Source organism: Lipomyces doorenjongii (genome assembly GCF_038497915.1).
Source record: "Lipomyces doorenjongii strain NRRL Y-27504 unplaced genomic scaffold V1508scaffold_12, whole genome shotgun sequence".
NCBI classification, from domain to species: Eukaryota; Fungi; Ascomycota; class Lipomycetes; order Lipomycetales; family Lipomycetaceae; genus Lipomyces; species Lipomyces doorenjongii.
The window spans coordinates 17,775-45,264 of NW_027118079.1; the positions used below are offsets into that span (position 1 = coordinate 17,775).

The 27,490-nt window shown below is 48.7% G+C and overlaps 8 protein-coding genes across 8 annotated transcripts; 5 read left to right on the plus strand and 3 right to left on the minus strand.

The window, feature by feature from the left end:
- Positions 1-132: 132 nt before the first annotated feature.
- Positions 133-1,646, plus strand: V1508DRAFT_403069 (uncharacterized protein; the record flags this gene model as incomplete). The annotated part of the gene is made up of 2 exons (XM_066938528.1): positions 133-617; positions 671-1,646. 2 exons carry the CDS (start codon positions 133-135, stop codon positions 1,644-1,646), a joined length of 1,461 nt encoding a protein of 486 aa, XP_066797132.1.
- A 2,441-nt stretch (positions 1,647-4,087) lies between these two features.
- On the plus strand, positions 4,088-9,374 carry V1508DRAFT_413253 (uncharacterized protein). The gene is made up of 6 exons (XM_066939750.1): positions 4,088-4,237; positions 4,382-4,412; positions 4,478-6,702; positions 6,756-8,733; positions 8,785-8,918; positions 8,982-9,374. Exons 1-6 carry the CDS (start codon positions 4,169-4,171, stop codon positions 9,138-9,140), a joined length of 4,596 nt encoding a protein of 1,531 aa, XP_066797133.1. The 5' UTR covers positions 4,088-4,168; the 3' UTR covers positions 9,141-9,374.
- On the minus strand, positions 9,236-10,575 carry V1508DRAFT_413255 (uncharacterized protein). The gene has a single exon (XM_066939751.1). It carries the CDS (start codon positions 10,107-10,109, stop codon positions 9,375-9,377), a length of 735 nt encoding a protein of 244 aa, XP_066797134.1. The 5' UTR covers positions 10,110-10,575; the 3' UTR covers positions 9,236-9,374.
- Positions 10,576-12,542: 1,967 nt separating this feature from the next.
- Positions 12,543-15,594, plus strand: V1508DRAFT_403070 (uncharacterized protein; the record flags this gene model as incomplete). The annotated part of the gene is made up of 2 exons (XM_066938529.1): positions 12,543-15,464; positions 15,520-15,594. 2 exons carry the CDS (start codon positions 12,543-12,545, stop codon positions 15,592-15,594), a joined length of 2,997 nt encoding a protein of 998 aa, XP_066797135.1.
- Positions 15,595-16,854: 1,260 nt separating this feature from the next.
- Positions 16,855-19,230, minus strand: V1508DRAFT_460565 (pyridoxal phosphate-dependent transferase). Its single transcript, XM_066942773.1, has 3 exons — positions 18,758-19,230; positions 18,110-18,701; positions 16,855-18,049 (listed from the first exon to the last, which is right to left on the minus strand). Exons 1-3 carry the CDS (start codon positions 18,840-18,842, stop codon positions 17,341-17,343), a joined length of 1,386 nt encoding a protein of 461 aa, XP_066797136.1. The 5' UTR covers positions 18,843-19,230; the 3' UTR covers positions 16,855-17,340.
- On the plus strand, positions 19,085-21,827 carry V1508DRAFT_413261 (major facilitator superfamily domain-containing protein). The gene is made up of 5 exons (XM_066939752.1): positions 19,085-19,710; positions 19,774-19,872; positions 19,941-20,059; positions 20,121-20,853; positions 20,908-21,827. Exons 1-5 carry the CDS (start codon positions 19,543-19,545, stop codon positions 21,583-21,585), a joined length of 1,797 nt encoding a protein of 598 aa, XP_066797137.1. The 5' UTR covers positions 19,085-19,542; the 3' UTR covers positions 21,586-21,827.
- A 527-nt stretch (positions 21,828-22,354) lies between these two features.
- Positions 22,355-24,147, plus strand: V1508DRAFT_413267 (Ribokinase-like protein). The gene is made up of 8 exons (XM_066939753.1): positions 22,355-22,492; positions 22,556-22,571; positions 22,645-22,795; positions 22,861-23,202; positions 23,250-23,387; positions 23,443-23,642; positions 23,697-23,810; positions 23,870-24,147. The coding sequence occupies exons 1-8, from the start codon at positions 22,453-22,455 to the stop codon at positions 23,901-23,903; spliced, it is 1,035 nt and encodes a 344-aa protein (XP_066797138.1). The 5' UTR covers positions 22,355-22,452; the 3' UTR covers positions 23,904-24,147.
- On the minus strand, positions 24,038-27,464 carry V1508DRAFT_413268 (uncharacterized protein). The gene is made up of 5 exons (XM_066939754.1): positions 27,180-27,464; positions 27,030-27,131; positions 26,845-26,974; positions 26,623-26,791; positions 24,038-26,573 (listed from the first exon to the last, which is right to left on the minus strand). The coding sequence occupies exons 1-5, from the start codon at positions 27,185-27,187 to the stop codon at positions 24,316-24,318; spliced, it is 2,667 nt and encodes an 888-aa protein (XP_066797139.1). The 5' UTR covers positions 27,188-27,464; the 3' UTR covers positions 24,038-24,315.
- Positions 27,465-27,490: the final 26 nt, after the last annotated feature.

Here is a 27,490-nt window from a genome sequence, read left to right on the forward strand (position 1 = left end):
ACAAGTCCGCGGTCGCCGGGATCAACTGCCACTTTATTAACTCCAGTCCACATACGACGAATGTCACTATTGTCTACTACGGTAGCTGCAACGTCTGGGGCAGCGGCTTCCGTAGCGCTGTCGATGGCAGGAATGGCTACTGCGACCCTACATCCCGGGATTCGGAAACTGATGAGACAATTAGATGATTTGGCGCCGCGGTTCTTCTTGAAGCAGGGACAAATCGATATACTGAAAGGTCCGGATGAATTTTATACTGTGCTAAAGCAAAAAATTTCATCGGCGAAGAAAAGGGTGTTTCTTGCGACGCTGTACGTTGGGAAGACGGAGCATGAGCTAATTGACGTTTTGCGCACTGCTTTACTGAACAACCCGGACTTGAAGGTGTATCTACTTATAGACGCTCTGCGAGGGACAAGAGAGGCGCCGGATCCCTCAAGTGCATCGCTTATGGCCAAACTAGTAGCCGAGTTTGGGGACCGAGTCGAGGTGAAACTATTTCATACTCCTAATTTGAGAGGGATGAAGAAGGCGATGATTCCAACGCGACTGAATGAGGGCTGGGGATTACAGCATATGAAGCTCTATGGATTTGATGATGAAATTATTCTGTCTGGGTAGGCATAGTATTGACTTGAGCCTGTGGTAATAGTGAGCTGACATGATATAGTGCAAATTTGTCGCATGATTATTTCACTAATCGACAAGATCGGTATTATCTCTTCAGATCAGCGGATATCACCAATTACTACAAAAAAATATACGACGCTGTAGGGTCATTGAGTTATGCTCTCTCCACGGATGATTCCCCGAGTGGATTCCATTTGAGTTGGCCATTGACAAACCCAGCACCACAACCGACGAAACGAGCCCTCAAGTTCGTAAAGGTCGCTACGGAGATACTTACACCGCTGATTCGTTCTTCATTATCGGATACCCCTGCAGATATTGGGTTAGAAGATGCATCGACTGTGACGGTCGTGTACGCCGTTTCTCAGTTTACACCTCTATTGTCACCAAATGCATCTACAGAAGCACCTGCTATCCAGCATTTGCTGGACATTCTTAAGACGGATCGATTTTCATGGATGTTTACAGCGGGGTATTTCAACATCCACCCAGACTACCGGCGGAAACTCCTCAGCTCAAATCCGAGAGAAGGCATGATAATTACGGCCGCACCAGAAGCCAATAGCTTTTACAAATCTGCAGGAATTTCAGGATATCTTCCACCGGCATACACTTTACTTGCGAACGACTTTGTCAAGGAAGTTAGCAGGAGACAAAAATCCGATAAAATACACCTGCTTGAATGGCAAAATGGGGTGCTAAATCAGCCAGGAGGATGGACTTACCATGCAAAAGGAATTTGGATCTGTCCGCCACAGTTCGACTCGAGTGAGGAGAAGCCGTGCGTGACCGTTATTGGATCGTCCAATTTTACGCGGAGGTCACACGCTTTAGATCTGGAATCAAATGCCATCGTCTTCACACGCGACGAGGAATTAAGGTCGAAGATGTACGATGAGATACACCATTTACGACAATTTACGCGGGAAATGAATGAGGAAAATTTTAAATCAGACGATAGAAGGGTTGGATGGGGCGTTAAGGCTGCATTGGCAGTTCTAGGAGGCATGCTGTAAAGTAAAAATTGTATTGCATTTGGCCTCGGAACTTTGTGTATGATATGTAGGTTTATAGATTGGTATAAGCGTTTGATGACACCTTGGCGATGGTTGATTGATGAACCAGCCTTTAGATTGAAGTACGGCCTCTTGACTAATCTGCGAGGTACCTAGTCTTTCAGACAGTCGATGTGCTCACGCATCATTTGCTTGACATCACGTGTAATTAGTTGCAGCAGCCGTGCTCAGAATTGTAACGATCTGATAAATAGCTGCTAGTATGCCTTACTATCGACTGACAGCGGATGGAGGTCCTAGAATGTCAGGTGCGGTTGGAAGATGAGTCGAACTGATTGCATGGGTTGGTTATTCGCGCAAGCGCGACTTTTCGGTATTCTGAGTACAATAAATTCGCAGCGGTGCCTCCATTGCTTCTGGAATCTCTGCAGAGCCCCTACAATCCCCTTCGTTATTTAAGGAGCTTCGGGAGAGTAAACTAGCATTCCTCTTTGGGGCTAGCGGAGATAGACTCCGTGCCGATCACCACACGAGCAGACGAAGCTCACCGGGCAGAACCGTCGCGCCTCGAGGCTTGGTCTTCGGCCTCCGAGAAATTGCATCATTTGCCTCACCCATACTACTACTACCATGAATCCCGCTGCAGTTGGTTAGTAAATGGCGGAAGTGAATAATCATATGATCTATGCATGGCCACGTTCTTCGGGTCGGATGATATATTCGGTGGCCTTTCTAGTCAAGTATGCAATCTGCTAAAATTTCGCAGACAAAGCTTGCATTGTCTACCAGATCTCAAACACTATTGTTCGTTTGGAAATGTAGCCGCAGAAAGCAGCTCAACGCCTCAAAACGTAACGGCAATTGGACCCTGGAGACAACACTTTGCGGCTGTCCTTGGAAGGTTCGCTTTAAACAAGCTCAATAAATACGGAAATTGTTGAGGAACACCAAGGACACCAGGTTGAAGGCATCAATCCCTGTCGCCTGTCCTGAGGACCGGCCCATTACTGGTGAGCCCCTCCGGGATGTACGACCTTGTCTCCAGCTCTCTTCTGCATGTCTTAACACGATCGCGTCAGTGTTAAAACGGACTCGCCATCGTTTGGTGGGCCCGTATAATCGCACCTACAACTACAGTCAAAGAAGACGGACTTCATTTATAAACTAATAGTGGCATTACGCTCTGAGGGTTACAGAAAACGAGTCAGACTATCATCGATGCTACATAGGAGACAAATGACAAAATTAGCGCTGGGAAATATTTGTCTGTGAACAATCAGTACACGCCTGAGTCCTACGTATAGAACTCAGTGAATGAACCTGTAATAGAACTCGCGATATCAAGTCTAACATCTAGGACAGAAAACTGTATTAAGAAGACTTCCGTCAGAAGAATCTCAATGAGGATCAATCAGCTCATCAGATTGCATATTAAGCAAAATATACTGAAGCAAACTGGTTTGTGGCGTCATCGGTCACAGAGACACTTGTATCGTGGTTATAGGTTCCAGTTCCTTCTAGTTCTGTATAATTTTAGTATCTCTAGCCGATGGAGCTTGTGTTTGAAGAAGTTGGGAAGACTCTGCGTCATCAGGATGACACCAAGTACGAAGGACAAACGCAACTGTACAAATAAGGACCATGTACATGTATATAGCTGGCTTGTGATGCCACAGCGGACAAATGCTTAAGAATTTAGACCGGGTACGACGGTGAAGTGTTTCCTGATCACGCACGACGACGGTGATGCCGACTTCGAGGCAATGTGGCTGACATATCTCACTTACGAAAGCAATATTTGGAGGTAGAAGTTGATCATGTATTACATTTCCGAATACAGCTGCAATAGTGGCTTTGTCGTGGCGGTGTTTGCGGCGGAGATTGAATACACTCATGCAGAGATGGGCATCTAAGTCTATTTTACGCAGTCCAAAGAGACATGATTGGTTTGACTCTCCATGAACATTCCGGCAGCCAAAGTGCTCATCAGCCGCCGTACACAGTCTTGAACCTGATGAACATGTGCTCTAGCCCGAGTAATAGTCTGAAGAGGTATTGTGTAACTGTCGTGGGATTGCACAGCTAGCAATAAAGTTACAAAACTCGTGGGGTGCACGGAATCTGGCGTTCAGGCTGTGGTTTCGCGAACGTGCATACTTGGTTCTCTGCTGGTTTAAGCTTTGTTTTAGGGATGTTTCTAATTTCGTTCGTTCGGTTTAGATGTTGTAGTGTCAGTACCCGACTGGAATAAACAGATCGCTGGGTAGATAGAGTTGTAAAATTTATAGAAAGCAGACTCGTTGCAACTTCTCAAACACAAATATTGAACTCTAATTAGACTGCATTATACGGAACTACCCCTGCGCACGAAGGAGGTACCGGTTCGACAACAAAAAGGACGAAACTAACTAGTTCGCAACCACTCCAGACTTCGAGAAAAGCACCAAGCAGCAACAGGTACGCCGCCAAACCAGAGACTCTCACCACTTCTCTACTCGCTTTTACAACGGCCTGCTTTAACCATGGACTCGTCTTCTGACTCATACATGGAAATCGACGATGAGGTCTATCTCTGTAAGATGTGCGACAAGGTATGTTACATTGTTCATATTCGTCCTATGATCTAGCCTGAACAGGGTGGCTCCCTGCGGCACACAGTCCATTTGGGCGAGACATGAGTCCTAGTTGTTGTCGGCATGGTTGTGTTGTGTTGTTGGTTACTGATGTTTGTATAGGTTCTGGAGGAAGGTCGAGCATTTGAGCTTGGTATGTATAGCATTTTCGAATAATGTTCTATCTCAGTCATGGGCTAACCACTGCCTTCTCCATAGGCGGTAATCGCTGGCACGTCGAGTGCTTCCGTTGTTCCAGCTGCGACGCGCAGTTAGACTGCGACACAAATCTACTTGTCCTTGGAAACGGCGATCTTATCTGCGGCAACTGCTGCTATTCATGTTGCGTTTGCGGTAAGAAAATCGATGACCTTGCGATTTTGACTGGGAAAGACACAGCATTCTGCGCGAAGTGTTTCAAGTGCCGGAATTGCAAGCGCCCAATTGAGAATTTACGTTACGCACGCACAAGTCAGGGTATCTTCTGTATGAGCTGCAACGAGAAATTGATTGAGAGACGGAGGAGGAATAAGTTGAAGGAACAACAGAGCGGCTCGAGGCGAGCCAAAAGTAAGACGCGGTCACCATCCACTATTACAAATGTTACAACTGAATCGATCAAAGATGACTCATTAAATGTAGCAACTATAACTACTACAGTGTTAGAAGAGTCGAAAAGCCAACAGCTGTCAAGCACATCTTCAACGGACTTGACCTACAGTCGCAGATCAACGTCGCCATCTGTATTGGATAAGTCGCTGCCACCAGTCCCGAAGGACGAGCCTCCACGAAGTGTTGTCGGGGCAGAGACTCTGAATTCGGGGGATACGAAAAATGCACCTCCCGCAGAGACGGTTACTCGTGTCACAGCGTCCACTGGAAACAATCTAGTGAAACCGGTCACTGCTGACGCCGCCTCGCAGGTTCAAAAGGTGATTATAGCGGAGACCAAGGAAGATGAATCTCCATCTGTTGCGAATACATGCTCGTCGTCACTGGAGGCAATCCCGAGGCATTCCGAGATTGGCTCTCCGATAGATGGTAAGAACAGCACACGATTCAGTGTAACGACTTCGGCAATATTGAACACGTATCGAGACTCCTACATATCATCTGCGTCAAGCACTACGGACTTGCATTCGGACAGAACTATACGGGCGGTCCCGGCTGACGATGACGATTCACCTACGGATACTGATGAAGTGAATGATACTCCTAATCTCGTCATCGCACAGCGTACAGATCCTGCAGGTGATGCAACACGGAGAAGTTCCGCTGGTCTTGCTTCAAGGGCGAATGCGGAGAAGGTGGCCTATGATACAAGTGCTGAGGATGTGGCTCAGGAGGGACTTACAGCCTCGATGACATCGACCACATCGAACGGATCAACAAAAAATGGAAGTCGTCGTGCATCAGTTTCGTCAATTGCGTCTACGTCAACGCTAGCGAGTTTCACGCGTTCGTCCAAGGGGTTCTTGTCTGATCTCAATAACCGTCGGTCAAAGACAAGTTTCTTGACGTCCAAAGTTAGACGCATCTCGCGCTCGATCACTATTGACATGTCAAATGCGAATATTAGTCATAGTGGTACGACCCCAACGACCGGCGCATCGTTCACGACAGCCACAACGCCGTCGTCGGCTGTCAGTGCGCCGCCGGATTTCTCGTTCCCACGCCGTCGAGAATATCAATCACCGGCAATTCCCCAACAGCCACTTTCACCTCCACCTCAGTCACTACAGCAGCAGCAGGAGGAGCAGGATAATGGTGAAGCCTTATCACTTGTTCCGACGCCTACATCTTTGTCGTTCAAAGCACCGGGTGATGAAGCCTTACATGCATCGGACGGTCCTGCATCGCGGAGTAGCACGACTGATGGCAATACAGTAGCATTAGTTTATTCTTCTGGGGCAAATAAGAGCAGTTTATCTTATTCGTCCATGCTGATTGAGGAAAACCCGGATCCGGCTCCATTACTGGCCGTGAATCAGCGCAAAGGGCACGAACCGAAAAGATCAATATCGTCCGCCTCGGCGGGTGCTCTTTTCTCGAATTCAAAGAACCCTTTTAGTCGGTCGCATAGCGTGTCTTTGAGCCAGGCGAGCACTGAGAGTACTTCAGTAATCAACGGAGCCAGCAATCAACAGAAGCGGTCTCCGTTCCTATTCTCGGGACAATTTAGTGCCAAGCAGAAGGACCCCGCGACGAAGGATAGGACCGCGACCGCAACCTCTACATTGAAGAAGCTTGGGGGGGTTGCAATGTCGCAGAAAGCGAAATCGCCAAGATCCCCTCCGCGAACTCCAGACAAGACGGCAACCGGCTCGCGAACTGGGACACCAATGAGCCTTGCTCCTGGGCCGGAAATTTCGTCGTCACCTGCTATAAGGAGCTTAACAGACGCTGAATCTGAGTTTGCAGCAAGGAATGCGAACCACTCAAATGTGGGTACTCAAGTTGTTGAAGTGTCGCTAACGTAGGCACTAACTTGTCACAGTATATTCCTCTCCCCACGTTTCAAGACAACACGGATTTCAGTCTCGAAGAAGACTTCAGAAACATTCTCAACAGCCAAGATCAACTCGCACAGTCATCGCCCCGATCACCGCGGTCGCCCAGTCGTGGCGTCGGCGTGAGGGCGCAACGCCTTCAGAATCTGCTCCGCAAGCCAAGCCGATCGACGCTACGCAGTTTCGTGACAGGCGCGGAGTCCTCGCCTGCGACGACATATCAGACTCCCGGATCGCCTGACTCGACGCACAAGTGGACACAGTCGCCGTACATCTCGCCGGAAGATGTTCCCACATTCATGATGGTCGCGAACGAGAGAAGTAGTGTGTTTGGTGGGCACGACAATGATGATTCGCAGTTATCACCGCCGCGGAGGACGCTGGATGTTGACGACGAGACTGCAAAATTGAAGTACGAACTTGTGCGTGCGTCGCAGCGGATTGTGGAGCTGGAGGCGCTGTTGAAAATCGGCGAGCCTGACACTAGTGCGCTTGAGAAGACGATCGAGGAGCGGAGACGCACTATTGCGGATTTAGAGGCCCAGACGACTGTTATCAGGAAAGAATACGAAGTGATGCATGGTGGTCAAGCCGCGGAAGAGGAGTATGACGAGGCGCCGAATGAATTACTGCGGAGGTTCCGAGACGAGATGGAAGCTACGAAGAATGGTCTTCAAGCCGAAATCCAGGAACTTATTTCTCAGCGGAACGAGTTACTGGACGAGAACTTGCGATTGACAAAGTTGCGACAGGACGCGGTGCAACAAGCAGAGCACTTGAATGCGAAGAATCAGCAGCTCGCAGACTTGAATAATGAACTCACGCGGCAAATCCAAGAGCGGTTCAAGACGCATAAAGGCTCACCAAGTATAGGGTCATCTAGCTCTGGCGGCGGGCTGTTTGGTAACTTGCGCTCTCATCCATCGCGGGAGCAGTTAGCATATGCTGGACGATCAAAGGCGTTGGGAAATGCGTCGCCGGGGCCTGCTTTTTTGGCGCCATCATCGGCGTCCGCTTCGCCGGCGGTTGCAATGGAGAACATACCACGGGAGTCCAGCGCAACTGGAAGCATTTCTGCCGTATTAGAAGACAGGCTGTCGACTGACGCGACGACTGAGGTTGCGCGACCTGTGTATTCGTTTCAGCCATCTTTGGTGAACTCTGGTAATTCAAGCTCGAACGGAGGCGGCAAGAAGAAGTTCTGGCACCGGGGAGGGGCGGCAGTTGCGAAGGGCGCTGTCAAGGGATTTAATAAGATGTTTTCCAGTGACGGAGGGAACTCGAGCGGGCAGTGGTCTAGCTCTGGTAACGGTGTGGATACCATCACACAGGATTCAGCGGCGACAGGTGGTCTAAACATTCTGATGCCGACTAGCGCCAGCGCAAGCAGCGGGTTGAGCAGTGCTGGAAACAATTCGTCCAAACCCGGCAGCATAATGCGGACTATGAAGTTCAAGGTGTCGAGCGGCGCCGTTGAACAGGGCGCAGATGAGCCCGAATCGAGTTTATTCGGCGTTGATATTGTGAAGCGAACAGAGTCGGAAGGTCGTTCGGTTCCGTTTATCGTGACGAGGTGTATTCAGGAGGTTGAAAGCCGGGGAATGGATTACGAGGGGATTTACCGCAAGTCCGGCATCAAGAGCCAAAGCGACATGATCCAAAGCATGTTTGAAAAGTGCGAATTGGGACGGACATTATCGCCGATGACAAATGAAGGATTGTCGTCCTCGTCGTCGACTGTGTCGCTGTCGTCCGCGTCGTTGGACGAGAAAGAGAAGATTGCGAGTGCGAATCCAGATGTGGGGGTGATATTGACGCCGGAGATGATAAAGTGGCAGGATGAGTTTCATGAGCTTATGCAGGGGGACATTTGTGGTGTGACGAGTGCGCTGAAGCAATATCTCCGACACCTGCCTGTTCCGCTCGTGACGTATGACTCTTACGCGGCGTTTATTGCGGTTGCTGGTGAGTGGATCGAATACGTCTGTTAAGTGCGGATAGTACTAATTCTGGCAGAGCACGATGATTTTGAGAGGAAGATCTACAGACTAGCGCAAATTATGAAGTCGCTGCCTAGAGCGCATCAGACTTGCTTAGAATGCATTGTTCGCCATCTTTCGCGGGTTGTGTCTCACAGTGATAAGAATTTAGTATGTCGACTATTTTCGATTTTCGAGTGTAGAGAAATGTGGGATTAGCTGACAAAGTTGTAGATGACGTCTCTTAACATTGCGGTTGTCTTTGCACCGACGTTGGTCCGGGATTACTCTGGCACGCGGGAAATGGTGGACGCGCATAAGCGGAACGAAGTGATTCAGTTTATGATTGAGAATTCGGATCGCATTTTTGCGACGGATGTCAGTTTGTTATAGGTGACTTTTGTAACCAAGGATGATATATGGGTTGGTACAGGATACAGGGTACAGGATACAGTGTTGTTTGCATTGCTAATGCTTAGCATACCAGACTTTGGGGGGCGCATTGGAATTGAATGTTTGTTGTTCGTATTGGCATGCTACGGTAGGTATGTTTGTAGCTTAGAGGATGTATTTGTATGATACACGAAATCAAATAACGCCCGGAACGCTTTCATGCAGTAGAGTGTACTAGATGCCCCTCTTTCGACCGAATCTGATTTTGTCGGGGACGAGCTTGATGCCGCGGAACTGACGTTCTACGGCCACGAGGTCTGCGCCGATTTCCGGTTCTCCGTCGTCGTCTGCAGTTTGATCTGGCCTGCGAAATACGATGTCGCCAGTGTCGCTGTCGTTACCCTCGCCCATCGGGCTGTCGTTGTCGCGGTGCTCACAGTTGGTATGGCGCATGTCGCCTGCTTTCCTAGGCGGATACAACAGCGAGGTCTGGTTCGGCCTCAGCCCGTGGCCGACCACACCAAATATGAACTCCTTTGGAAAACCATGCTTGTCAATTAGATGCAACCGTCGCTTCCTCGTATCGGCGCAAACCTTGTCGCATGCTTCCACAAAACACGCATAGACCTTCTCACCCCTGTCGCGTCTCGCGGCAACGAACGGGTCGTGGAATTCGGAGAAGTGAAGATCGAGGTAATGTTGTGATGGGAATGAGCGGGCGCAGGAAGTGCAGACCAGAGCGTGTGACGTGGCGTAGTGCCGTTCGAATGCAGGGTAGGATGCGAATAACTGAGGGGAGCGAATACAGTGTGGCGGCAGGGTGCATTTGATTATCGGTTGCTGTGGCGACGACGATGAGCGCGCGAGTTTGTGCGCTTCCGGATCGAATGGGCCAGAGGTGCAGTCGGAGCCGGAACCAGAACCAGAATCGGAGTCAGATGACGGGCACCGACGAGTACGTTTTGACATGGGTCTATCTGATAGATTCTTATGGTGGCCAGGAGAAGAGAGCGAGATGATGCTCCGTGACAAAATCAATAAATGTGCGTACTCGTCGATCGTGCGTGAATGTCAATGCTAGAGGGTTTTGTGTCGGCGAATGTGCCCGTAAGTCAATCGGGCGGCCGCCGAGCGTCTGCGGCGTGTTGTGCAGGAGCGTGTTTTCGGCTCGCGAGGCTATTGATCACTCGGACAACTTCTAGCCACTAATATTTGTCCCGCCTTTTGAGTATAGAGGCGGAAACTGACCGAAACGTATAATAACTCGAGGATTAGTTCCACATTGTCCATGATAGACTGGATTTGCTCTGCGATTGCTGCGCCATAAACGGCTCGCAGTCGAGGGAAAAAAAGTATTGCACATAACTTATACATGAAGTCATTTGACGAAATGAAGTCGCCCAAGAGCTTAAACTACACTGGCATAAGGTTCTTGATGACACATGACACAAAATGTTTTACCCGTTGAATTTGAATTGGCACTAGTCCAAGTCAGGTTAACACGAGTGTTAGCGCAGTCAAGTAGCCGTGTCATGTAATCTAAGGGGTTTGTGGCATAGGCGGCTCTTAGGTGGCCCTGCGTTGACATGAGAGATTATTATTGGCCACGGCTGCCGTCTTCCAGCCCAATCATTACTGCAGCTCACGGGCTGGGCGAACCGAACCTAAAAATAATCATAACGATAATTCCGACACCAACAGGCGTAGAAGATTGGGATAAAATATAGAGAATAGCACTGCTATAATAATAACAGCTTACCAATTCCGCCGATGCAAACCAGATCGGCATTTGGTGCAGCACAGCAGCAGCACCATATTTCTAGGTGGGCACATGTGCTCCACGACCCGCTGATCAGCCCCGGCACTGCGGTGCCCAAACACAAGGCTGACCCGGGACAGCAATGTGCCCTAACCCAATACCATCACAGGCACAGACACAACGATTAAGAGTACCATCTACAATAATATGTAAGTTATAAGCAACGCGAAGAATCTCATTTCCCGCCTTAGTATTAAAACCTCTTTTGTGCGATGGCCAATGATGTCATTTGCGGCCAAAGGAAAAGAGTGTCTATTTATATTGCATGACTTCGTTGGTACACAACGCCAGAACAATACGAAACTGTCAGACTAGTGGCCAGCCAGTCAAATATGTCAAGAGTGTCATACAAATAGCTTATATATCATTTGTTGCATCCTTCAAAGGTGAAGCAAGCCAGGGTAGATCACGGAGTGCGGGCCCAACTGCTTCAGCCACGTAATTTATATCCCTGACAGGAAACCTTAATGCGATCGCTCTCTAACATGACGGTGCCAAAATTGTGCCTTTATTTATTGCGGAGCGGGAACACTCACGTTACAGTTTACGCCATGACAGAATGGAACTCTATTCGTATTTCCAGATTACTGCCCACAAAACTACCACAGCCAGCCTACTGCATGCGGAAACAATGCAGCAAATCCATGGCCTAGATTGGCTAGAGAATATACCTATACGATGTTTATATTTATTCCCACCTGATTTGACGTATTGTGAGAACTCGCAACGGGGTGGGGAACAGTAAACGTTAAGTGGCCCGCGGACTACGATAGCCACAGCTGTGGCACCGTTGTGGCACCGGCCCACTCGCTCGCCGCTTTTGTATGTATCAACGCTCTGCTGGCAGGTCTCGTTTGTGTTTGTGCTCTCTTCTCCTCACCCCATCCTCTCCGCCTCCCCTTGTCACTACCACTACCACCACCAACACCACTCCTTTCGTCGTCCTTCGTCCGCTGCAGCTCGCAGCTGTCCCAGCTTCAGCTATGGGTTCCTGCGACGACGTCACCTGCCAGGCGGTGGTCTCCGTGCTCCACAATGTCGCTGCCGCCGATTCGTTTCTATTCACCTCGACCAAGCCCATAGTCCTCCCCGGCGCCCCATGCGACATTAAGGACCAGCTTGAGAAGGAGCTAGCCGCCGTACTCTACCGCGTCCGCGACCTCGAGCAGATTGCGTCCACTGCCGCTTCATCTGCGCTTCCAGCTTCCTCGGCTCAGTCCTTGCCTCCTCTGCTCAGCACTCCCTCATCTGGTATGTCCTCGTCTGCCACGACTCCTCTTTCGTTCGCCACTAGTGCCTCGTCAACCACCAGTCCCCTGCCAGCTCCCGTGCCATACAAACCAAACTCACTCGACCGGGCTGCTTCAGACTCATACTCGCTCCTGACCATAAAGTCCGGGTCCACGTCGCGGGCGTCAACCATCACGAGCGACTGCACGAACGGGAATCTGGCACTCAAATACGAGCAGCAACTTCTTGAGCTCGAAAAGCTCAACACAAAGGTCAAATCCCAAGAGCGCGAGCTGCTCGAGCGCAAAACGACAGTCCTCGCACTCGAGCTCGATCTGTCCCAGGCACACGAAATGATCCGGGACTTCACAGAGTCGTTCGAACCTCATGAGCGACGCGTGGTTGATATGAATATTCTGGATCGTGAATTGCGCAAGTCGCAGAACGCGAACCGTGCTTTCCAGCGCGCTTTGATGGAGATCGGCGAGGTTGTTATTGCCGTCGCCCAGGGCGACTTGTCAAAGAAAGTTATCGTTCATGAGGAAGAGCTCGACCCCGAGATTGTCAAGTTCAAGGAGACGATTAATCGCATGATGGATCAACTCCAGCGGTTCGCGTCCGAAGTCACTAGAGTCGCTACAGAAGTCGCTGGCGGTACGCTCGGTGGTCAGGCCGAGGGTGAGGGGACCGAAGGTGTCTGGCGAGAATTGACTGACAACGTGAACGTCATGGCGTCCAATCTCACGAACCAGGTGCGTGAGATCGCGGATGTTACGCGCGCCGTCGCCCAAGGTGATCTGTCCCGCAAGATCAACGTCCACGCTCAGGGCGAGATTCTTGAGCTGCAAAAGACGATCAATTCCATGGTTGACCAGCTCCGCACATTCGCATTCGAAGTTACCCGGGTTGCGCGCGAGACCGGTGTTGAGGGTCGACTCGGAGGCCAGGCGCAGATCGAAGGCGTCGAGGGCATCTGGCGAGAGCTTACTGACAATGTCAATGCCATGGCATCCAATCTCACAGACCAAGTCCGAAATATCGCAAAGGTCACGACCGCCGTCGCCCGGGGCGATCTCTCTCAAAAAGTGTCGGCCAACTGTCGCGGTGAAATGCTCGATCTCAAATCGACCATAAACAAGATGGTCGACCGTCTCCAGAATTTCGCACTTGAAGTCACCAAAGTCGCACGTGCTGTCGGCACGGAAGGTATTCTTGGCGGCCAAGCCAAGGTGGAAGACGTTGAAGGTGCTTGGAAAGAGATTACCGAGAATGTGAACGTCATGGCATCCAATCTGACAACCCAGGTGCGTTCCATCGCCGACGTCACGACCGCCGTCGCGCAAGGCGATTTGTCTCGGAAGACAGATGTGCATGCTCAGGGAGAGATGCTGGCACTCAAGTCGACGATCAACAAGATGGTTGACCGACTACAAGTTTTCGCGTCCGAAGTCACCCGTGTTGCCAAAGATGTTGGTATCGACGGCAAACTCGGCGTCCAGGCCCAAGTTTCGGATGTTGATGGATTGTGGAGAGAAATTACGACAAATGTCAACATTATGGCAGCTAATCTTACAACGCAAGTCCGAGCGTTCGCTCAAATCACGGACTCTGCTACTGACGGTGATTTTACGCGCTTTATCACCGTCGAAGCATCCGGCGAGATGGACGCACTCAAGACCAAGATCAATCAAATGGTTTTTAATCTCCGCGAATCGATTCAGCGCAACACGGCAGCCCGTGAAGCCGCCGAACTCGCCAACCGGACAAAGTCCGAATTCCTGGCAAACATGTCTCACGAAATCCGCACGCCAATGAATGGCATCATCGGAATGACCCAGCTGTCGCTCGACACAGAGCTTACGCAGTACCAGCGTGAGATGTTGTCGATTGTGCATAACCTGGCCAACTCGTTGTTGACAATTATCGATGACATTCTCGATATCTCCAAGATTGAAGCTAACCGCATGACGATCGAGAAGATTGCATTTTCGCTGCGCGGCACTGTTTTCGGCGCATTGAAAACACTCGCTGTCAAAGCGAATGAAAAGCACCTTGACTTGGTGTACAAGATCGACAACACATTCCCAGATAATCTCATCGGCGACGCGTTCCGTTTACGGCAAGTCATCCTGAACCTCGTCGGCAATGCCATCAAATTTACCGAGAGTGGCGAAGTGGCCTTGAGCATCCGTCGCGCAGATCCAAAGGCACACCCGTCGTCCAAGTGCGCGCCTGAGGAGATGTTGATAGAGTTTTGCGTGTCTGACACTGGTATCGGTATTCAGAACGACAAGCTTGACATTATTTTCGACACGTTCTGCCAGGCGGACGGGTCCACGACTCGAAAATTCGGTGGTACTGGTCTTGGTCTGTCGATTTCGAAGCAGCTTGTCAATTTGATGGGTGGTGATGTCTGGGTCCAGTCTGAGTACGGCAAGGGATCGCAATTTTATTTTACGCTGCGCGTTAAGCAGGCTGAAGGCGGACTTAACCCATTGCTTGAGAATCTCGCCCCGTTTAGGCATCACCACGTACTTTTCATCGACACTGTCCACGAAAAGTCTGTGACCGACGACCTTATGGACGCCATCCGTCAGCTCAAGCTCAAACCGTGGGTCGTCAATTCTGTCGAGGAAGCACCACTACCTGTCGACCACTCTGGTCCCAAGTTTGACACCATCATCGTCGACAGCCTCGACGTCGCGAGCAAATTACGTACCCTGAATCATTTGAAATATATCCCACTTGTCCTGCTCAACCCGTGCATTCCACAGGTCAATCTTAAGCTTTGCTTGGATCTCGGTATCACGTCGTACGGCAACACGCCGTGCTCGATTCAAGATATGGGCAACGCGCTTCGGCCAGCCCTTGAGTCCCGTGCTGCGCCCCTCAACTCAGACGGCGCAAAGACGTACGAGATTTTATTAGCCGAGGACAACGTCGTCAACCAAAAGCTCGCAGTGCGAATACTCGAGAAGTACAAGCACCGCGTCGAAGTCGTCGAGAACGGTCTTGAAGCGTTCGAAGCCGTCAGGAAGAAACGATACGATATTGTGCTGATGGACGTCCAGATGCCGGTTATGGGCGGGTTTGAGGCCACGACTAGGATCAGAGAGTGGGAGAAGCAGCATATTGGTGTGCGCGCGCGAACGCCTATTGTCGCGTTGACGGCGCATGCGATGCTGGGTGACCGCGAGCGGTGTATGCAGGCGCAAATGGACGAATATTTGTCTAAGCCATTGAAGCCAGCTTTATTAGTGCAGACGATCAATAAGGTGAGTTGGATTTGACGCTTCAGTGTAGTTTGACTAGAGACTAATGTGCTTCAAGTGTGTACACCAGTTGCACAAACACCAGACACTTCCTCCCCCTTCGTCATCCTTGGCAAATGGTGTTCATCGCTAGACGATACAAAATTTAACAGCGAGCTAAAAAAGTGGTTTGCCATTTGTATTATGATCGTATTTTGTTAGCATTCGGGGCGCTGGAGTTGTTTTAGTTGCGTTTTGTCATGTCAGATCAGTTTTAGTTGGAATTGAACGCAATAAAAGTAGTTTTTCTGTTAAAGGGGTGTGCTTAGTTTACTATTTTTATATTGGGCGCTCTATACGTTGTGTTTTGGCCTTATGTATTACTCGTTTTTTGTTCCCTTCGACTCGCTATAATGCGACTTGAGTTTATATCGTTCTGTATTAGCTGCCACTGGTTCACTTGCATGTGGTTGTTTGTGTTATATTTGGTATTGGTTAAGTTGGTGACGTGTGATTTTGAATTTGCGAATCTTGTTGTACGTATATATATATTGCTCGTTTGAGCTGCGCGAATTGCAATATATAAATATTTAGCGAATCAAGAATATCTCTTCGCGGAAAATCGTGCTTTTGGGCGTGCATTTTTCCATGACGTTAGAAGAATCCAGTGTGCTGACTGGCAGGGAGATGCCGACGACGCGGAATGACCAGGCCCTACACATCATGAGGCTGGTATATCCAGCTCCAGTCATGGATTAGCTAGTCACCGAATACCTAAACCCCCGTTACTCGGCGACTGTGGTTGCACTGTTTCACCCGAAACAATGGCGACTTCGGCGTGTCCACTTCCTCTCGATCTGTCAAAAGGTCGAGCGGCGCACTTCACCCACAAGAGAGTTGTCGATTAAGGTTAGTACTAGGTCGTAACCAGCTAGTGTGGACGTCTGGAAAAACTCGATAAAACGGGAGCCGAGCGGTCGGCGTTGGTATATGATTGTAACGCTAGGCCAAATATGGAACAGTTCCATGCCGCATGAGGACTAGCACGAGCGGCGGTGGTCGGCGCGCATCGGAGAGTGAGAGCGCCTTAGTTTCTTGCCCCATCTTCTTGTGAAAGAGGTTGATGGAGACAATGGTGTGTCACGTGTGTCCTTCCGAGAAATCTACAGACGTCACTGGACTTAAAATTGTTACTTCAATCGCAGATCTGCCACCTCTCTGTCACAGACAAGGAGGTCCTCGAGCCGGAAAAGGTAATGCCGGGCACCGATATGGAGGAATTAACCTACCGCGAGGAAGCTTACATGCTTAGACAGTCGCAGTGGTTAACTCTAGTGGACATATGATTTCACTAGATAGACTACCACATCTCCTATGAGCAGATGTCTACATCACTTTGTAGCGCACTATGCAAGTTTTCATCTGAATATATTGTGATCTAGTACAAATTAGGTAGGACGCTGATATGCATTATCTCCGTACATGACTTTGACTTCATGGTAAGTTGGGGTCCATGGATCGTACAATCTCCTCCTGCCTGAGTTCGCAACGCAACCTATTGTCCACTTTCCACTAAAATGGTGCTCTGCAGATCTGAAACCTTGTGGTGTATAGAACGACCACTCACACTCTTTTTCTATCTATATAAATGTATGCTGGCTGTACCGTAGACCGATACGATTGTAAAACTCGACACCTTTCAATTTGCTAATTCATTATATGGACAATTTAGCAGGAATTTGACTGACAGAATAGAAAATAATGCATGAAATCATAAGTGTCTTAGGCCCCTATGTCTGACACACTGCACCTCAGTAGTTCATGGGTTAGACTAGATAAGTGATGGAGCAACATCAGTGGTGGTTCTTCGGCTGACACTTTTACTCCGTTTCTCTATACCCTATTTCATTTTCAATACATCACTTCCTCCGACCCTTTCGCTCAGTTCTTTCAGCACCTCGGCCAACCACTTGAAGTCCTCAAGCTCCAGGTAAGTTTGACCGCTCAATCGCACCCATAAAGCGCCATTATGTATGAACACGCTCGCACATGTCGAGAATTCGGTAATCAATTGAGCCTGGAACCACGATACTACCTCCGAGGCCTGTGACATAGTCACAATGGGCCAGTGCGATGCAGCCATATAAGCACTAATGCTTTTGCTGCCGCCGCTGCATTTAGGGTCATGGATCGTGACTGGAAGGCGCACATTGGCGAAAGCACAACGGCGAATCTCGCTTTGGTCAATAGTGCCATCATTTGGTTCAGTAAGGACCTCTGTCCCCAGGATGGTGGCTACGAGATCCCCCCCATCACGCGCGATGCCTTCAATATAAGCAAAGATTCTGTTCTCACCGCCGAGGATTTCGCGGCGGAACTCTAACGCTGCAGGGATTGTGAGATATGAAGCATCATCGGTAACAGCAACACGCTCAAAGAGTTTCTCAAAAGCTGATTTGGAAGCGAGTGATAGCCTATCGTTTGGATATGGTTGTGCTGGGCTATCTTTTGGGATGAAACCGTGGGAAGTTGGGATCGTGGTACGAATAAGATGTTGGTTTCGTATCGGAACATGGAAGACAGAACATCCCCGAGGATTGTAGAGCCACCTGGTTGTCTTGGTTAACAGCAGAGGGTGAAAGATCATTGGGTGGATTCAAAACACGTACTTATGACTGATGCTCACAAAGAAGTCCGCTCCTAACTTGCTGAGGTCTAGAGGGATATGTCCAACTCCATGTGCACCATCGATGCAACTTAAGACTCCTTGTTCTCGGCAGATGTCAACAAGGCGTTCGAATGGAAACCTAACGCCCGGTAGACTGACGATGGTGTCGAACAAACAGATGCGGACGTTGAAACCTTCGCTTTTCGCTTTCTGTAACGTGTCCAAGAATCTCCTCACGATCTCCTTGTGGGTAATAGGAAATGTGGAGTCGACCTTTCTCGCTTCGAGAGATGTGGTTTCCGTAATCGATATAATCGTCTTCTCACAGGCATCAAAGATAGTGGAGAAGTATATGATCACGTCTCGTGGGCAATATGTCAGGTTTCGGAGCACCGTGTTGATAGCCGCAGTGGCACTCTTGACGAAGACAATTTCATTCACAGGAGCGTTCAAATACTTGGCCATTGCTGCGCGGGATGCATCAAGAAACGTAGGATATGTATAGCGAATGAATTCATCTGGGCGCGCTTCAGCCATGTCCTGGAATTTGCGAAGCTGGTCGCGCACAACAGCGGGATATGTGCCAAAAGACCCTAGATTAAAGGTGAGCAACTACTCAGCAAAATTACACATATAAAGAGAGACATACCATGGTTTAGGTTCTTATAATTCGGATCCAGTAGAAAATGTTCTAGCATTGGATGGCCCAGAGGAGCCTGTTGATAAGAAAACATTTCGTTATTGGCTGAGATGAATAGAGCACTTCAGTGAGTACCACGATAGATAGTTCTAAGTGTTGCAGGTAAATTGAAATTTTTGGACGAGCAACTGTCACTTATACAGAGTATATAAACAGATATCACATGTTAGCTACAGTATCCGGATGAGTCATTTGCTCTACATTAGCTTAAGCCAATGTGACTCTCCGTTGTTCATGATTCCCGGCCGGGCAACTTCCACGAGGTCATTTAGAAAAAGCCAGTTGTGCCTGTTCCTTCACTATGTTTCTTGAAGACCCTGCTAAGCACTCTGACAGACTTTTGCTTTGCCCGAGAGTTTTCCGCAATTGGCCGCCGAGGAGTCTGTACTGCCGTGCATACTGGTTGAGGGAGCTCATTGAGCTTAGCATGGTTTGGGTTTGGACCACAACAAACCAACTAATAGCAACATAAGGCACAAAGAATTGAACACATGCGCCCAATATCTTATCAGATTGGAACTCGGCCCAGGTTGCGGCTGCGGCTCAAAATCGAGCTCGGCTAGACTTCGAGCTCGGTCGGGTTTTGGGTACGCTAAGTCCGAAGCACGAGGAATCTCTGGCAAACGTCACTTCCAGTAAAAACGGACTTATACGCGGCAATCGTTGTCATCTCCCCCATCGGAGCTCGTAGGAGTGACTGTTCATATTGTTGTACTTCCCAGTGCAGCAAGATAATGCACCTGCTAAGAATGTCGGTGCCACAAGCGAACACGTCCAGAGTCACGATCGTGAATATCGTTGCTTATCTATTATCATGCTTCTGCTCCATCGCGTTTCTTGTATTTCTTAATGCTACGCAATCGTTTGTTATTACGGTGTTATTAAGGCTAAAGGATAATATCGTGAGTTAGAAAAGACAGTGGGCTTAGGCTGTGTTTGCAAAATGCTAATGCTGACTCGGGCAGGGTGATTATGTCGGCACATTGGGGTTTATTGATGAACTTGTCAGTGTGATTATGTGCCCGCTATGGGGCACCCTGTCCGATAAGATCGGCACTAGGACGGTACTTGCTCTTCTTCTATCTGACGCTCACTGTTTGTGGAAAATCAAGAACTAATTGCCGGCGTATAGGTATGCTCGGTGGCATATGTGCTCGTTGGCATCGGCTTGATATTCTTTGTGCAAGCGAAGAATGTGTACCCGGACCTTGTCATTCTCAGAATGTGCTTCGCGATCGGTGGATCTGGAACGTATGACCGTACATTTTTATCCCCCGAAAAAGTATCCAAGCTAATTTTGTATCTTTCATAGCGCGGCAATGGTCACGGCGTTGTTGTCCGAAGTCAGCAGCTATCGATTCTCAAAACACCCACAGCTAACCGCAGCTGACGTCAACTTCCCGCCAGAATCTGGCGACGCACAATGGTTCGAACCGCAGCAGCAACATCAACAACAATCACATCAATTACAAGAAGTGCCCGATACCCGCCGCGCGCCTCCGCTGCCGAACGGGACGTTGTCGGGTTTGGTCGGTTTATGCACCGGTTTGGGCGCCGTCATGGCTGTGACCGTATTTCTGCCCATTCCAACGAGCTTGGGGAAACGATATGACTTATCGCCGGAAGAGTCTTTGCAGGGCGCGTTTTATATTGTTGGCACGGTTGCGGTTGTGGTTGGGGTGGTCTTGTTTTTGGGGCTGCGCCAGGATCCACGTAGGAGCCTGTCTCTGTGGATTAGAAGTATACGATTCAATCGTCGACGAAATCGACTAAACCAGCTCCGTCAGCTGTCGAGTAGGACGCAAAGCGTAGATTCCCCGGCGTCGACAGAATCAATTGAAGGTATTCAGGATACGGGTTTGGATGATGCCGGTTATGACTCACTTGCTGAAGAGGAGCACGAGTTGGGAAGCCGATATCTTGAAAAGCAGAATAGTTATTTCCGATTGCTATTGAAAGGATTTACTGCTGCTTCTGAGCCCGATATTTTCCTCGCGTATGTTGGTGGGTTGATAGCACGTGCGGCTAGTGTTGCCGTGTCTTTGGTAAGTCATATTATCAATACTCGCGCGTTGTCGACTTTCCGTTGATACAATTAGTTCATCCCTCTGTTCGTTAATCAGTACTTCTACAGCGAAGGAATCTGTGCAATCACGTCCGACGTCAAAGAAAGCTGTCGGGACGCATACATCCGCTCTGCAATGCTCACCGGCGTCTCCGAAACCTGCGCACTCATTGCAGCGCCAGTATGGGGCATCGCGTGTGACAAAATCGGCAAGGCAAGAGCTCTCGCAATAACAGCAGTCATCGGCACCATCGGGTTCTTCGGGTTCGCAAGTTTAAGCGACCCGCGTGTCGGGATCTCGTTCCTGTGGGCGACCTTGATAGGTGTAGCCCAGATCGGCGCGATCGTTTGTTCGTTGTCGTTATGCACCGAGCGACGCGTCGAGTACTCGGGGTCCATCGCGGGAGTGTACTCAGTCACCGGCGCCGCGGGCATCCTCATGCTTACAAAACTGGGCGGCTGGGCATCCGACAAGTCTCGAGGAGCGCCGTTCATTTTGATGGCGGTGTTTAATGTCATTTTGTTTGTCTGCGCGGTGTGGGTTATGTCTCTCGAAGGCGGAGTCGGCGCCATCAGGTTATGGGGCGGCGACAGGTTGACGTCCCGAGAGAGGGAGAATTTGGGACTTCGGATATCGTATACGGTTGACCCTAGCATTTTCGAGGATGGGAATGACAGTGACGATGCAGCGCCAGCTGCCATGTCTTCGTAATCTTTCCTTATTCGTTCTGGGGTTTCTTTTCTTATAACATATGTTGAGTTTTAGTTGGGCATATAGTAGTGCATAGATGGTATGGCTTTTACATTTACAGGGCTTACATACGAACCTGAATTACGAGGTTTGGAGTGTATTGTACATATTCACTTGCGGCAAGGAAATAGCATTATCGTGGATGAACATTATATCTCGTCCAGTATGTAATCTGTTACAGCCTTGCGACTTTATTAAGGAAGTAATTGACTAAAAACTTCATCGAAACTCAGCGTAGTAGAAAGGCATAATTACCAAACTTCCTTATTCCAAATAAAGCGATATCCTACTGAACTCGTTAGATGCAATTCCTAAAACCAGACGCTCTGTGCATAATCTAACTAAAAAAATTGTCTCATGTGCAATGAATCAGAATTAAAAAGCTCGTATGTTATTGATTCCACATGAAAATTCAGGTGAAGAAATTCAAAACATGTTACATCATTTGATCAAGAGACTGTGAAAGGTAACAATCGATGAAGGAAATGCATACCTACCAATCAGTTCACATAAATTGCCAAAATGTGGCGCATGTATAAATGTCGTTGAAAGAAAAAACTTGCGAAGAGAGAGAGATTGGCAGAAAATTTGAAGACAACTTTTGAAGACACTAACAAGCTCACGACGTTTACAGCCTTATTTGCAATATAAGCATGGTCTATGCAAAACTTTAAATAGACAAGGTGCAGGGTCCATCAATAATGGCTTGCCTGTTGCGTCAGGGAAATCCCCCGAACTTAAAAAAAAGAACAGCGGGTCTCGAGACGGGTTTTTTCAACACTTGTTCGCTCGACAAATTCAACAGACCTAGCAGTTTTCAAGTGAAATATGCCTTTCTCTCTTCTTTGTTTAGGAAATCCTCTCCTGGGTATGATTTGTTTTGTAACGTGGAGTTCTTGGCTATGAATAGGTTGCTAACGGTTGTCCACAGATATTCAGGCTGTCTGGTTAGTGTGCTTTCTATGTTGCACCAATGGTTTAATTCCGTTGGGTGCATAACAAATGCTAACTCTCGAATAGCCCCACTGAATTCCTCGAGAAATATGATCTCAAGGCCAATGATGCTATCCTCGCCGACGAGAAGCACATGCCCATTTACGAAGAGATTTTGAAGTACGATGCGCAGTTCCTCGCTGGTGGTGCTGCTCAGAACACTGCCCGTGGCGCTCAGGTATACTTGTGACTTTATATGTAATTCATCTTTAAATTTACGAGTCTCGCTAACCCATACATCAGTACGTCCTTCCCGCCGACTCGGTCGTTTACTGCGGTTGTGTTGGCGAGGACAAGTTCTCTAACTTCCTGCGTGAGGCAAACAAGAAGGAGGGTCTCTACTCTGCTTATCTCGTCGAGAAGGACCAGCCCACTGGGAAATGCGCCGTAATTGTCACCGGCGCCCACAGATCGCTCGTAACCGATCTTTCGGCCGCGAATCATTACAAGGTCGATCACCTCAAGAGCCCCGGAATCTGGAAGTTCGTTGAGGATGCTCAGTACTACTACGTCGGAGGCTATCATTTGACTGTGTGCGTTCCGGCCATCCTTGCTCTTGGACAGCACGCCGCGGAGACTAACAAGGTAATTGTATATTGCAAACGAGTTGACTCCGAGCTGACACGGTACAGGTATTCTCCATGAACTTGTCCGCTCCGTTCCTTGCCCAGTTCTTCAAGGACCAGATGGACTCTGTCGCCCCTTACTGGGATATCCTCATCGGCAACGAGAGTGAAGCCGCTGCTTACGCCGAGTCTCACAACCTTGGTGTAGGTTACATAATGCGCACCTGTTTCGAACAAATATGCAACTAACCGCACTCAGGTCACTGATGTTACCGAGATTGCCAAGGCCATCGCAACACTCCCCAAGGCCAACACCAAGCGTCCCCGCCATGTCGTTATCACGCAGGGTGCGGACTCCACCATCATCGTCTCCGCTGACGCCACCGGTGTCACCGGCACTAAGGTCTACCCCATCCGACCCATCGCCGCGTCAGAAATCGTCGACACCAATGGTGCCGGGTACGTAACTACGTGGAATTTGTGGTCGAAATAATCATCCTAATCGTTACTTAGTGACTCATTTGCTGGTGGTTTCATAGGTTCGATCGTCGCTGGGAAGTCCATTGACGAGGCGGTCGAAGTCGGTCACTGGCTCGCGAGCTGGACTGTCCGTCTCAACGGTCCTGCGTAAGTGCTCCTTTTTTATTGTTAAAGAGTATCGAGAAATAGCTAACATTAGCGCCTAGATTCCCTTACCCCAAGATTGAGTATTCCGCCTAATTTGCAAAATCCGCCATTGCACAATAAATTATTCACCTCTGACCACTTATCGTCAATGTGCTCTGGTTTGTTATTTCCTAGACTACTAGCTATTTGTATCTTCCTATTATGGGCAACAGTGTACAACATCAAGTGTTTGTGTAATAGATAGAACGATGCGTGTAACGGTCCTGTAACTAAGGCGCATTTCAATTGAAGAGAAGCAATAGAAGATGATCCGATACTCCGGCTTCCTTAATACATGTGAGGACCATGCTCTAACCATATATTTATACAAATGCTTTCAGGACAGAGTCCGTCATAACTAAATATATTTACGTCGCTACATAGTCAACGCGTTGTACTTCGCTAGTACGACTGTCGCGCCCATGAGACTAGCGTCACAATTATCACCTTGGCCAATCTGTCATGGTTATCTTTGTGGCCGTGACTTAATCGGCACGAAGTCGGTGTTATTGTTGTCAATATTTTTGAACTGCCTGTCATCTAATTGTCGTGCGGGCTCGCTATACCATCGTCCAGCACCATTAATTTGTTGCGGGGGCGTCTGTTCTTGCCTAGACGGAGAAGATGGCGATACCCTTTCAATAGGGGAGATACTTGTCCGCTTAGACATTGCGCCAATGGATTTGTGCATTCTCACTTGAGGAGGAAAAAAAGGGATTTGTCCTGACTGTACATTGGCCGATGGAGCTCCAGAAGACAAGTCAAATGAGCTTGACGAACGGGAATTCCCAAACTGTTGTTCGGACGGCTCCGGCAGTGGCGAGGTGACGTTTAATGCCTGGAACGAAGGGTCTAGCTCATTCGCCGAAGATGGCTGGAATATAGAAAACGACTTTGGAACATCTCCACCGAAAGCACTACCTGCAACTGGAGCCCTCCCAAGCATGGATGCCGACAATGAAGGCTGAATGCCAATACTTGACGCAAATGGATCGAATCCCTGATTGGAGAATTGAAACGAACTAGAGGCCGGTATCGGACTCGATTGAAAGCCATCACCAGAAAATGGACTAAATGTCGCACGATTCGGTGCTGAGTAAGGTGGCACGTGCATGTTCTGAGCTTGAGTGCTTGTCGCAATAGGATTCCACGGAGAGAATGTGGACGTCCGCTGAGACGAAAGATCCGGGATCTGCACATTACTCCTCTCAGTTTTGTCATTTGCTTCTTTCTTTCCCCGCCGAGACCTTGAAAACACCACCTCGTCTATATTCTTCTTGCCAGCAGGCTCCGCAGTCATTGCATTGCGAGCACTTTGCAAGTCGTCGTCCTGAACCAGATAATCCACCATCGCGTTCATCATGTACGACACAGAAGGCTCTGATCCAACTGATCCCGCCACGCTTCGTTTTCCTCCGAATGCAATAGCCGGTTCCCTAAACTGCGGTTGAGATTTTGGCAGTTGGCTATGATTCATGCTGTAGAATGACTGTGAACTGAACTCCGGCGGTGGTACTACTTCTGTTCCTGCAGGCGTAGACATTAACCGCGGCGGATAATATGTGAACTTTTCCTCCTCGAAAATAAGGGGGATTTCATCGCGATTACTGAGAGTGACTGCGTCCGTGAGAAGATCCGAAATACGTAGTAGTGTCTCTTCAGTGGGATGCAATCTACTCGTGACCTCCTCTATCCCTGCAAAAGTCAATTCTTCTGCCCTAGCTCTAATACCATGACAGCCTCCTTTCAGCGGTTCACATCCAATCAGATCAATATCTTCTTTGAGGAGTACGTCTGTCCTCTCAAGATTTAAATTACCGAATAAAACTGCAATGGAAGATAGTGTGTCTGCATAGTCAATCCACATACCGCGAATTTGCACTGACAATGTCGGAAATTGCTCCTCTGTTAGAGTCATTGCCTGGGCATTAACCATAAGCCACGCAGAATATATCCGCAGCCCGTACAGTACGCGACGCGCAACAGCAGAGACCCCTTCCGTCTGAATGTCAACCGGAGCTTCTTTCGACCTGACCGTCTCAAGTTCTTCATTTAAAACCTTCAGAAGACACGAGAACATAGCCACATTAAATTTTAACATTTGAGTCGCGAGCTCCTTTCTCGTGACATCCTGCATGGATTTGTAACAAGCACAGATGTTAATTAGAACCATCTTTGTTAAGATATCCGTTGTCAACTTGCGGTCGACAATATCTGCCCGCAATCTCTGCAATGTATGGGTTTCCAAGTTGTCATCTGCTGGAGCTCTACCTGTCTTGTGAGCATTCGCATGCCAGATCAAAAATGACTCCAGTAGTTGGTTGACAGCAACCTCGTCCCTCTTATACGGTCCGTCTACTTTTGCAATCTTTGGGCTATTCAGGAACTTTTTGAACCCTAAACTCAGATTTCCTGCCGCTGTAGGAAATGGCTCTTTCACGCACATTGCTCTATAGAAGTGATACTGCGACGACAGCACACTGCCTTCAAATATCGAAATCACCGCAATCTGGTTATGCGGGAATCCAAGACTGGGATAGAGCTGTTTGGCAAGTATGTAATAATTCAGCGCAGGTCGCCATTCTTTTTCGATAGAGTCAAAAGAGTGCATCTCTCTATAACGGGAAAGATCGCCGAGACACACTAGAGCCCGATGGCATGACCGTAGAACCATGTCCCTAAATTTTTCACTCGGCTTCTTCGGGGCAGGAGGCGACCGAATCACTAAGTAATGTCAGGTCAATTCTATACAGAATCAGCTTCATTCTCCTACCTTCCATATGAAAACGCAATATAATTGGCTCGATTTCCCTAACACCAAACTGGCCAACTAGATGCTGAATGTATGAGCGATAGAAGTGTGTCGAGGACTTCAAATATTTTACAAAAAACTCCTGCAGCTTCCTGGCCTCGGTTGGCTTCGCCTGAACCTGTGGCTGAATCTTTTGCTTCTAGTCAGCTTATGCGTTGTCCATCCGCATCCTCTAGGACTAACCTTATGCAAGAGTTTCTTGTACACTTCGATCACAGGATGATGCACTCTGATCCATAATACTGAATCAAGATCGGCGGCATGCGCAGCAAGTAAATCCTTCAGGATGGCGCTTTCCACCGCGTCTCGGAGTCTAAACAGTGGTTGTCAATAATATGTCGACTTGAAATTAACATGTTTTGGCTTACTCGGTCACAAGAGTTTCGACATCCTTGTGATATGGCGGGCGTTCTTTCAAAAGAGTCTTCAGTTTCTTCTCAAGGGCTGCTATCTCAGTAGGAAGGGATTTTCTGAAATCGCTGTTAGCACCAAATTAGAAAGGCTCGTGACAGACTTACGTTGACATTTCTTGCAATGTTCCTAATCACTATATTACAAACGAAGCAACGACGACCTATATAATTTTGTGGCAAATACGGCTCCAGTGTGCAAAGAGCCGTTCGATTGCAAGCTCAACTCGTGAGAGCTAACGTCAGATGGGGATGGGGGATTCAATGATACGTTGTCTCTCAATCCAGATTCCTAAATCCTAGACCAGGCCATAATCATGATTGAAGAAAATGGATTGCCCTTCTGATCATACCACCAATTGCTGATCTGTTGATAGTCAGCAGTAATAGAAGTCTGTCGTAGAAAATCCCAAGCACCT